Source organism: Gorilla gorilla, chromosome 5 (genome assembly GCF_029281585.2).
Source record: "Gorilla gorilla gorilla isolate KB3781 chromosome 5, NHGRI_mGorGor1-v2.1_pri, whole genome shotgun sequence".
NCBI classification, from domain to species: Eukaryota; Metazoa; Chordata; class Mammalia; order Primates; family Hominidae; genus Gorilla; species Gorilla gorilla.
The window spans coordinates 184,469,215-184,481,828 of NC_073229.2; the positions used below are offsets into that span (position 1 = coordinate 184,469,215).

The 12,614-nt window shown below is 40.6% G+C and overlaps 1 protein-coding gene across 2 annotated transcripts in view; it reads right to left on the reverse strand.

Moving 5' to 3' along the window:
- Window positions 1-12,614, reverse strand: part of SLC22A2 (solute carrier family 22 member 2) — a 92,497-nt gene that overhangs the window by 66,284 nt on the left and 13,599 nt on the right. For both annotated transcript variants that reach the window (XM_004044915.4, XM_031012608.3), the window contains exons 7-9: window positions 10,917-11,131; window positions 9,639-9,747; window positions 8,823-8,935 (exon numbers count right to left, since the gene is read on the reverse strand). In XM_004044915.4, coding sequence (XP_004044963.2) covers window positions 8,823-8,935; window positions 9,639-9,747; window positions 10,917-11,131 — 437 coding nt within the window. The remainder of the gene's footprint in view (window positions 1-8,822; window positions 8,936-9,638; window positions 9,748-10,916; window positions 11,132-12,614) is intronic.

Sequence of the window (12,614 nt, forward strand, 5' to 3'; positions counted from 1 at the left end):
TCTCTTAGAACCTCTCATTTCCTTTCCATCATGGAAATCTATCCTCAAGGAAATCACTTCTCAGTGTTCCATCTGCTATTCCACTACTCCCCAGGAATTTCTCAGGCCCTCTTCCTTCTCTACACATCAAGCTCGGGGATTTGCCCTGCCCAGGACTGGCAAATTGACTTTACTCACATGCCCCGAGTCAGGAAACTAAAATACCTCTTGGTCTGGGTAGACACTTTCACTGGATGGGTAGAGGCCTTTTCCACAGGGTCTGAGAAGGCCACCACGGTCATTTCTTCCCTTCTGTCAGACATAATTCCTCGTTTTGGCCTTCCCACCTCTATACAGTCTGATAACGGACCAGCCTTTATTAGTCAAATCACCCAAGCAGTTTCTCAGGCTCTTGGTATTCAGTGGAAACTTCATACCCCTTATCGTCCTCAATCTTCAGGAAAGGTAGAACAGACTAATGGTCTTTTAAAAACACACCTCACCAAGCTCAGCCTCCAACTTTAAAAAAAGGACTCTGTCAAGAATAGAGCCCAAAAACTCACCAACCAAACAAGTAATTACACTGAACCCCCTTGGACACTCTCTAATTGGATGTCCTGGGTCCTCCCCATTCTTAGTCCTTTAATACCTATTTTTCTCCTTCTTTTATTTGGACCTTGTGTCTTCTGTTTAGTTTCTCAATTCATACAAAACTGCATCCAGGCCATCACCAATCATTCTATATGACAAATGCTCCTTCTAACAACCTTACCGCAAAATCTTCCTTCAGCTTAATCTCTCCCACTCTAGGTTCCCACGCTGCCCCTAATTCCACTCGAACCAGCCCTGAGAAACATCGCTCATCATCTCTCCATACCACCCCCAAAAATTTTCACCACCCCAAAACTTTACCAATATTTTGTTTTTTGTTATTTTTCTTATTAATATAAGGAGACAGGAATGTCAGGCCTCTGAGCCCAAGCTAAGCCATCATATCCCCTGTGACCTGCACGTATACATCCAGATGGCCTGAAGTAACTGAAGAATCACAAAAGAATTGAAAATGGCCTGTTCCTGCCTTAACTGATGACATTACCTTGTGAAATTCCTTCTCCTGGCTCATCCTGGCTCAAAAGCTCCCCCACTGAGCACATTGTGACCCCTGCCCCTGCCTGCCAAGAACTACCCACTTTGACTGTAATTTTCCTTTACCTACCCAAATCCTATAAAACGGCCCCACACTATCTCCTTTCACTGACTCTCTTTTCGGACTCAGCCTGCCTGCACCCAGGTGAAATAAACAGCCTTGTTACTCACACAAAGCCTGTTTGGTGGGCTCTTCACACGGACACGAGTGAAAGTTATTTCTTCCTAAGAGGGATGCTTGAGAGCTGATAGGACTGCTGGAAAAGATCCCTTCGCTACCAACAAGTGGTCACCTGAACAGTGTTGCTGTAATGGGTGGGTCTTTCTCTGGCCTCCCTGAGCACCTCTCCTTACCCACCCTGCCACAGGAGGAGCTGCCCCTGCCGCCCCACCAGGCAATGTTTTTCTCCCTTTCTCTCCTTTCTCTTTTCTATTTTTTCTGTTACTCAGGGTAACTGTCTGCTCTTTCATTGTGCCCAGAGACCACATGTTGAAAAATGTCCTTGGGAGCTTGAACTTGTAACCACATGGCAGTTCTTTCTCTTGGTTTCCACCATCCAACAGATAGGAATTTGGGGGTTCATGTCATACTTATCCCTAAAAATTATCTTGAACAGTTAGAAGACTTTGCAAGCTCAGAATTGGCTGCTCTAAAATCCTTCTGGGAAGAACAATGGAAACCAGCCAATGCTGTAGCTCAATAGCTAAGGCTTCACTGTTTTACAATGGTGGCCCAGGGTTCAATCCTGGCTTAGGGAATGAATCCTTTCTGGTTTAAAATCTGTATAACCTTTACCACTGGTTAATTCTCTTCCTCTCCACAAACCGTCTTGAACTTTCCTTTCTCTGAGCAAAAAATATCGGCTGTTTGGCATGGCTAAAGTCAGGTAATAAGATATTTAAAAGGATTTGAGTGCTATGGTTAAAAGTCAGTTTGTTCAAGCTCTAACAGCCTGGAACTCCTTGGGAAAAACAGAGGAGATATCACAGACCCCCTTTTGGTAAAACCTCTGTTTTCCTCATAAAGCCCAAGGAATTAAAGTGAATAGATCCATCTCAAAATCTAAGGGTCTGTTCGGTTTTTCATTGCATTATCTGATGTTTTTGACTTGGAGGGTATCAGAAATTACTACACATTATGAGAGAGCTTTGATGTGTGACCAGGTAGGAAATATAGTTTCAGGGATAGCTAATGGCAGTTATGGGGAGAGCCTCAGCTCTTTGCAAGTTTACATCAGAAAAGCATGTTCTTGGCCACCTAGAAGTTATGAAAATGTCCCCATTCCCCACTGACAGATAAGATTCCTATAGGAAATGGGCTGATTTCCTCTTTTTGGGATAGAGGATATGGTATAAAAATGAGACCCTTGATTTCGGGGAATCTGTTTTTGCCTTTCAGCTGTGTCTGCTTAATAGGCCCTAGAAGCTGCATACTTTGAAGAGAAACTTAAAGTAGCAAATGAAAAATTTTACAAGTACTGACTCTTCTGTCTGTGAATTTATATGTGCTGTGTGTATGATATGAAAGAGTTTTGATTAATAGGTTGAAAAATAATGAGCTTAAGTCAAATATTCTTGGCAGAAAAGTAAAAAGTGTAATGCTTTTTAGTTCATGTGACTTAAGTAATCTGGGAAATAAAAACAGTTGTACATGCTAGGTGTGTAAAAAAAGTGAAATGTATTTTTGGTAAAAGATTATAAGAAGTCATAGAAATATGGCTTTTTCTGCCTAGATTAAAGGGTTAAAGGATTGTTTAAAGTTAAAGCTGAAGGTTTCAACAAGTTGTGGAGGATTTGTGAAAAATTAATCATGTAAAAGAAATTCTGTGTGTGAATATATTGGCTAAAGTTAAAGGGGTATCATTCAGTTTTTCCATAAATTGAACATTAGGATAAAAGCACAATAGGTTTTTCTTACAGCACTGATCTGCTCTTTAATAAAAAGTTTGTAAAGAGTTATAAAAGGTTTATGAGAATCCTACCTTACGGTCAAACATTAAAATTGGGTAGATATGTCTATGAAGGTTTAACATTAATAGTACACTAATGTAAAAGTGAAATTTGACTTATGTAGTATAAAAGTCATACAGGAAGCATTGTCAAACATAAAATGGTGTTTGGTTGTCTTTGGGCTCTATTTGTATAAATACATTAATGGTATGTGTTCCAAAATTATATGAAACTCCTATAATTCTGATAGGACTTAGTGTGCATTATCAGTAATAATTGTAATTGCTATGTTAAATTAATGTGTGCCACAGAAGTAACATATTTATTTGTCAATTGTGTTTTTGACTGTGGCTACCCTAAGACTTTACCATCCACAGACAATTGCTGTGTTGTGTTGATCCTCTTCAAAAGGTGGTTTTATAATCAACTATAGGACTTTAACAGGTATTCTTGAAAGCAGGTTTCTGATAACTTTGGAGATTGTGACATTAGAATAGAGGAAAATACTTTCAGGACTCTCATGGAGAGGTGAAATGTCATGTATATCAAACAAAGCAGGAGTTAACTGCATGGACTGAATAAAAGACCGAAGTAGTCTTTTTTAATTTTTTGCTTAAAACGTTGCTGATCCTTTGTTTTGTTTTTCAGAGTCAAGGAAACTTTTCTTTTGAGCTATTAGTATTTACAGCTTGTAGCAATTAAGTCAAGTATATTCCTGTGAAAAACTTTGGAGCACATTTGTTTCTCTCTACCTGATTTCTCCAGAATTTGAAAATTATTTGTGAGTACTCTTAACTTATGGCAATATAGTTATTTGCATAAGTGCAATAAGAATCTGTTTTCTTTTGCAACAGGACACAGTTGGAGAAACTGGTTATTTTTACCAAGGCTTTGACTGGAATGTTGTGCTTTCCTTTAAGAAATCAAACTTAACTGGTAGAGCCAATAAAAGCCCCCTGGGAAAACTGACATCATACCTTGTCTACATAGTCCCTGTACAGGGTTCCTGACCTGTGGTAAGTAAAAAATGTCACTTTCTGATAGACCCAGGAGCCTGAGTTACCTAGGGACCTCAAGAAGAGAGGCATTTACTCAACTTATTGGTATTAGAGGGTACAAACCCATGGCTGGGCTTGGCTTTGAAAAAAAAATTCTTATCTGAGATTCCTTTTATGGAACAAAGTTTTGTCAAAGCCAATTTAAAAAGCCTATGTGAAAAATAATTATTTTTGCTGCACTTTATACAAATAATCAGGCCAAGTACAATAAAGCAAATCAGTCCTACCATGATTCGTCTTTAGCAAAAATGGGAAACTGAAGAGAGAAAAATTATGTTTCAAGAACAATGGTATACCTGTTATTATATTCTAGTCTCATCAGTTGTTTTAAGCTTTTCTTCCTGCACTTTAGATGTGACCCTGCTCATTCCAACCAATGATTCCTGCAGCTCAGAAGAAACAAGAGGGATGGGTAATATTAAAATCTGGATCAATATTCTAATTCTGGGCTCATTGGAATCAGGTAGTGACCCCATATCAGCATGGTTTCAACAATTGCCAGGTTCATGGAAAGCCTTCTAATTTAGTTTGCTTGGGATAATTTTGCTTATTTTTCTTTACTGTTGTGGAACATACTGCCGTTGTACTCTTTGTGTAGGAATACACAAAGGGTTGTGCAGGATAAGCTTACCAAATGTTTTCTTAAATTAAACTCTTATTAATCTTTCAGATATCACTTTTTTTCAGAACTCAGAGTTATGAATGGCCCTCACCATACTGATGCTTTCTGACTGAGCTCCTCTCTACCCTGAATACAAGAGACCCTAACAGTTAATCAGAAATATCATCACCCTTAATCAGAATGAAAAAGTTACAGAAGATGGATCTTTGTCTCTCTGCAACCATTAAGATTAAGAGTTCTCTTACAAAAGGGAATGGGGAAATCTCAGAGGTGTTTGAACCAGAGAAATTTATCTTGAAGAGGTGCTGGGTAAAATAAGGCTGAGACTTACAGGGCTGCATTCCCAGACAGTTAGGCATTCTAAGTCACAGGATGAGATAGGAAGTTGGCACAAGATACAGGTCATAAAGACCTTGCTGATCAAACAGGCTGCAATAAAGAAGCTGGCTACAACCCACCAAAACCAAGATGGCAATGAGAGTGACCTCTGGTTGTCCTCACTGCTACACTCCCACCAGTGCCATGACAGTTTACAAATGCCATGGCAACATCAGGAAGTTACCCTATATGGTCTAAAAACGTGAAACCCATAAATAATTTACACTTTGTTTAGCATATAATTAAGAAATAACCATAAAAATGGGCAACAAGCAGCCCTCAGGGCTGCCCTGCCTATGGAGCAGCCATTCTTTATTCGTTTACTTTCTTAATAAACTTGCTTTCACATCACTCTATGAACTCGCCCTGAATTCCTTCTTGTGTGAGATCCAAGAACCCTCTCTTGGGGTCTGGATTGGGACCCCTTTCTGGTAACAGAGACAGGCTTGTTATGAGGCTGAAATGAATTAATATTGTCAAAGGCTTAGAATAGTGCCTGGCACATGGTATATACAGTGGAAGTGCCTATTAAATAATTAACCTCTCAAAATGTCTCCAAGCCTCCCAAGATTCACTTGGTTATTGTATTGTAAGTAATGCAAACAAGAAACACATTCATCTGGCATCTGAATCTCTGAAGTGAGTGAATCATGATGAATACAACTGATTAATAAAATTACCATTCATTTGGCATTTTATATTTGCAAAGACAGGCCTAGTTAACCAGAATAATCCTTGTTGATTTTTCCAGTGCTCTTTCAGCCAGGATTTTCCAGTGTGTTGACTTTCAGTCTTCTTTGATTATCGTTTTATGGCTATTTCAAGACCACAATTAGCACACCATTATTGTGTGGAAAAGAAAGAGAAAGAAGTTAAAATGAAAAACTATTAGGTTTTCTTTCCACTAGCTACTCATACTAAAGGTTAGTGAGGGAAGAATATGAAATTACTTTCAAGAATAAAATTAGAATTGTCTTTGAGTTTACTTTAAATATTGAAATGTAGTTATAATCCTTTATCTTTCCTGCAGGAAGGTGTCAGGCAGGAACAAGGGTCAATAAAGTACTATTTGTTAAATAGTACTTAGAGAAACATGAAGTTGTCAAAGTTGTTTGAACCAGAGTGACTCTGTCTTGGATAGGGGCTGGGTAAAATGGGGCTGAGACCTACTGGGCTGCATTCCCAGGAGGTTAGGCATTCTTAGTCACAGGATGATAGGAGGTCAGCAAAAGACACAGGGTCACAAAGACCTTGGTGATAAAACAGGAAGTGGTAAAGAAGCTGGCCCAAACCCACCAAAACCAAGATGGCGATGGAAGTGACCTCTGGTCATCCTCACTACTCATTAAACACTAATTATAATGCATTAGCATGTTAAAAGACACTCCCACCAGTACCATGACAGTTTACAGATGCCAGATGCCATGGTAATGTCCGGAAGTCACCCTATATAGTCTGAAAAGGGGAGGAACCCTCAGTTCCAGGAACTGCCCATCCCTTTCCTGGAAAACTCACGAATAATCCACTCCTTGTTTAGCATATAATCCAGAAGTAACTATAGGTTACTCAACTGAGCAGCCCATGCTGCTATTCTGCCTATGGAGTAGCCATTCTTTATTCCTTTACTTTCTTAATAAACTTGCTTTCCTTTTACTCTATGGATTGACCTCGAATTCTTTCTTGTGCAAGATCCAAGAACCCCCTCTTGGGGTCTGGGTCAGGACCTCTTTCCAGTAACGAAGTAACCATCTGCTATCCAGAAATGTCCTGCTGACCCATTAGTCACCCACTGTCCACCTAAAGGAGTGGCCAAGATTGAGTGGTCTCTAACTTCCTCCATGGCAGGAAGGAGGACAGAGGGTTTGATGGGTACTTCCTCATGATGAAAAGAAGGTTCTGAGGACAGTTTCCTTAGCCAGTGTTGGGGGAGAAAGAAATAGGGGTCACATATGTCTCAGGAGTAGCACCAGCTACTCTGTGGCCAAGTTATCTCAGGATAAAGAGCTTGTGCTCTGTCAACTTTGGCCATCTTATTGCTATTAAACTGGATCATGGAGGAATTCATTGCATCTGTTTTGCAGGTAAGTTCCATCAGTGGTTTGGAACTTTTGCTGGCAGATCTAGAGTGGTGGAAAATTTTCCCCCTCACAAATTCCGTGAGAAGAAGGGGAAGAAAAGGAATGAGCAGGGTAGCTGTGTGGGGCATTGGGCAGCCTTAGGAGTGAAGTGGTGGGAGCTTCCCCTGATAACGGAAATGAGTGACTGAGGAAAATGTCCCAGTCAGTCGAGGTTTATTAAGTCAGCTTTAGGGCATGTCCCTGAAAAGCAATGAGCCACAGACACATCTGTGGCTGTTTTTACAAAGAGGCTTTCAGGAGGTTGGTATTTATACATTTCCTTAAAGTAGGGAGGCAGGTAGGGAGAGGGGCAGGTAGGCCGTAGAGGAATGGTTCCATCCTCGTGAGACTTTAACTAGTGCCCAGTTAAATTTACATTTTACATATGATAAGGTGAATGTTTAAAGAGAAAATGGGAGTAAAAAAAAATCAATTATGCAGGCCTCTCTGAGTAGGTGGAGGAATGACTGATCTTGTCTTTATTCTGTACAATGGGAAATAAGCTTGCAATCAACATTATCAGTGTGGAATCAGCAGACTTTAGTTTTAGAAGCTAAGCTTAGATTGTAGACCTAAAATTCTTGTCTACAGGAGGCCAGCAAAGAATTTACTTATGAATGACCTGCAGGGGTGGTCCTTTGTAGATAACTGAGGCATGATGTATAATGCTTGTAACAGCTATTCATCTGGAAGAGGGTGTTGCATGACTCAGCCTCCAGGCTTAGTCTTCCCTTTTGCATAAGGATTTTGGGGGTCCTGAGATTTTTAAATTTCCTTTCCCTTTACACCCTCATGTACTTCTGAGAGTGAAATCTCTTCTTCTTCTCTTCCCCTAAATTGAGTGCTATATGCCCATGGGAAAAAGCATCACATATTCAATTAAAAGCAGCTCAGAATGGGTGTCAAAGGAGCCTGAAATGGGTGCATTGAGGTGTTCCAGTTAACCAGAGAAGGCTCAGTGCTGGTGTGTTCCTGCTGGCAGCAGCAGAAGGGAAGTGCTATGTGACGCTCCTGAAATCTAATTGCTCCAGGTGCATCGACACAGGTGCTCCATTATGCTGATGCATTTTCTTAATGTGGGTCTTTATTTCCTCTGGGTTTTGAAATTGCCTTTTGCAAAATTTTAACCCCCTTCTTTGAAGTAAGAAGTAAAAGGGCTTTGTGTTTTACCACCTCTGGGCATGGAAGAGTTAACTCTTTGACAGAGACCTCAGGAAGGGTGGAAATCAGCAGAGAGAGAGTTAGGGGCCTGCTGCTGGGAAACTTTCTTCCTTCTCATTCTTCTCTTCAATGTTCTGCCTCTATGGCAGAAGTCCCATACTTGAGTATTAGTACTGACTGATAATATTATGAATACTGAACTAGTATTATTGATTAGTATTACTAATACTAATATTACTAATTACTAGGCACATCCAGGAAGAACGCAAGCCACAGACACATCATTACTACTATGAGTAGTAATTAGTAGTTACTAATAGGCATGACACCTGTTTTGAATGAAGTAGAAGAGAAGTGAAGGTCTCTAGAAAAATAAGTTTTCACTTAAAGACATCTGTGAAGATTTCTTACCGAAAACCATCAGCGGGAGCTCAAGCCAGATGTTAGTGAGCCGGTAGACCAGGAATGGCGTGATGATGCCACCAATGTCACACATTGAGGAACAGATGTGGACGCCAAGATTCCTAGAATGCAGGAAACTGATTTAACTTGTTAACTTATCACAGTGCAGTAGTTATCTCCCATCCACCCCTGAATAAACACTTCCTCAAATAATTAAAATGTTCAAGAGCTATAGTGTACACTGCTCAGGTGACGGGTGCACGAAAATCTCAGAAATCACCACTGAAGAACTTATTCATACAACCATATACCACCTGTTTCCCAGAAACCTATTGAAATAAAAAAAAACACCAAAAATAAAATGTTCAAGAGTTTAAAAAAACATTCACGTTATTTTCAATGCACAATATTTTATATATATATATATACATAATTCCATTCATATTCTGTCATTCTTGTTTTGTATAAACCTTAAAATTTTTTTAATGATGGGAGGAGCAATTGTTTCTTTTTACTTCCATCACCTGGCTTCCCTAAGCTGTTTCTATGGACCTGTTTGTGCTGTTCCACAACAACCTCCCCTGTAGCCATTGGGTAATCCCTGTCTTGCAATTCAATTTTCTGTTCTCACCATGGCCTCTGTATTTTACCCCAGCCTGTAAGTGTGAGAGGTGAACTGCTGGGCCTGGCTGGACCTTTACGTGTTCTCACCTTCCCTTACACTGTGTTTTGAAGGTAAGATATCCTTTGTCTGCACTTGTGGTGGTTCCAGCCAATGAACAAATGTCTCACCCACCCTCGTCATCCTAAGGAAAATGCACTCACCTAATGAATGTGGGGTACAGCTCAGCATTGACCAGGCAGACTATCTCATAGGCCATTGTGATCCCCATTCTTCCCAAGCATGAGATAATAATTTTTAGCCATTGTAGATCTAAGAGGGAAAAGCACAGTACTTATCCGTACACAGATGATTCCTCATCTTCAGACAGTGCTCCAGAGTGGGACTGTAAGGACAAATTCCCCATCCCAGAATGGGACAAGAAAGAAAAATGACTTCTTCTATAGGCTCATGTTAATGTCAGCAGATTCTCACGTTTGTTCATCTTAACCTCAGACACAATGCTAATTCTCTCTTTTTTAAAAAAGACATTTTTTTTAGAGCAGTTTTAAGTTCACAGCAAAATGGAGAGGAAGGTACAGAGATTTCCCACATAACCTCTGCCCCCACACGTGCATTCCACCCCCCACCACCCATCATCGACATTCTCCACAGAGTGGTATGTTTGTTACTTGATGAACCTTCAGTGGCAACGATAATCACCCCAAATCCATAGCTGGCATTAGGGTTCACTCTTGGTGGTATACCTCCTGTGGGTTTGGACAAATGCATAATGACCTGTATCCACTATTTTAGTACCCTATGGAATAATTTCACTGCCCTAAAAATCCTCTGTGTTCTCTTAACTTTAGACCTCAGTTGTTAATGACAACGGAGTTATACCAGTTTCCAAAGCTGGGCCAACTTTAGTCTATAGAAGTCAAAGAAAGAGCAAAATATGGGCACATTTAAACAACTGCTAATAACAAAAGGATTCAAACGAAGCTCCAGATTGCTAAAAGGATTCTCTTATCCAGGTATTTGTTCCTCTTCGTTGAGGAAGCATTTTAAAAGGAAAAAAAGGAACTGAATAGTTATTTATGGATGGCATTTACTTACATTTTTCTCATTTATTCTGCAGGTTGATGCAGGGAGGTCAAGAGAGTCCCCAGTTAACACCCAGGAAGGGCTGGAGTGAGACCTTGACCTGGGCCTGCTTTACCCAAGGCCCATGCTCTCTGCTCCAGGTCATCTTGATGGCCTGTAGCATGGGGCTGTAAAGTCTCTCTTGTTACATCACATCAAGGAAAAATTGGGTACAGTTTTTCCTAAAGGGAGGCTGGCCATATGAATTTGCTCAGAAGGGTCCCAGATACTGCCCTCCAATTTGTCTTTCCAAATTGATTTGGATGACAAATTACATGGTTTTCCTATCAATGGGCCGTGACACTCCCTTTCTCCAGGGTCTTGGAGATAAGACTCCAACTTCACCTGAAACTTACCACCAGGGATAAAAACTGAGGCCAGACAGGCTGCCCCTGCAACCATATTTGATGCAGCCCAAGGGTAACGGCGTCCGATGCGGTCGATGGTGAGGATGATCATAAAGGCAGCTGGGAATTCAACCAGGGCAGAGTAGAAGAAATCCAGGTACATATTGTCCCCTGCAAGGCCCATGTGCATGATGAGGCCCTGGTAGAGCACAGAGCTCGTGAACCTGAGCAAAGAGGAGAGTTCAGGTCAAGTCAAGCACCAAACACAGGGCACCAAAAAAGAGAGGCTTCTGGAAAAATAATGTGGATTGTAGGTCACCTTTCCCTGTGACCATCTCCTTGCTAGTCCCTCATCCCACTGCTTTTATAATCTCTGATCTACTTCAGTGGCTGGCTGTGGCTGGGTAGTTTCCAAAACCAGGAGAAGGGAAGAAATTGGAATAGTTAGAACTAATTAGAAATTACGATAATGTTTCCTGGACAAATTCAAAGCCAAGAAGAATGTCTTAATGGAATGATTTATTTTATTTATTTATTTTTTGAGACAGAGTCACTCTGTTGCCCAGGCTGGAATGCAGTGGTGCAATCTTGGCTCACTGCAAACTCTACCTTTCAGTTTCAAGTTATTCCCCTGCCTCAGCCTCCCTAGTAGTTGGGATTACAGACGTGTACCACCTGCTAATTTTTGTGCTTTTAGTAGACATGGGGTTTTGCCATGTTAACCAGGCTGGTCTTGAACTCCTGGCTTCATGTGATCTGCCTGCCTCGGCCTCCCAAAATGCTGGGATTCCAGGCGTGAGCCACTGTGCCTGGCCAATGGAATGATTTATTTAGTAAAACTATATCAAGTTATTAGTGGTTGTGAATTATTTCTCTCTTTGGGGTATTCTAGTGCAATTGGGATCGAAAGAACTGACTACTTAATTCAAATTTTAGGAAACCAGAAGACCAAGTGAGTACGGCCTCCCTTCTTGATGACTTCTCTTCTGGCCTGTTACGAACAACATTTGGACAATGTTTCTAGTTTATTAGCTAAACATAGTCATTACATGTAATGGAAAATATGAGGATAATCAACAAAAGTCACGATTACTCAGAAAAGGAAAGAAGGATAATGAGGCCGAATTTCAAAGCTGCCTCTCCTGTGCACTATTGTAAAGGTTGCTAAAGTAATTCCTGATGAGCTTTGCTTTTGTCAGTGATTGTAAATCTCCATTTGCCTGGGTGGAGATCCAATGTGCCCTGAAAAGATGCATTCCCCACTAGAGAAAGCATGGCTTGACGCTCTGACAGCAGCCTGTAGATAGCAAACACAATAAAGATCAAGTCACTGGGCTGTGAAGCCACCGGAATTATTCTTGTTCAGAAATTTATTTTTTCTCCAGGTAGAAAAGAAAAAAAGGAAAGAAAAGGCAATCCCCCCACAACCCTGTTTTTTGTTTGTTTGTTTGTTTTTTGCCAGTTCTGTACTACAATAGAGATCTACATGCACCATCAATTAAGTTATACCAATAGTTCTCTAGTTGGGCTATGCATTTGAATCACCTGGAGAATTAAAAAACTATTGGTTTCCAAGCCCTACCCTAGAACAATTAAATCAGTATTTCTGGGGGTTTTGGCTTTGGTATTTTGTAAGCTCCCAGGTGATTCCAATGTGAAGCCGAGGTTGCCATTGCCTTGATCTGTGCTTAGGGGCTACATCGATCT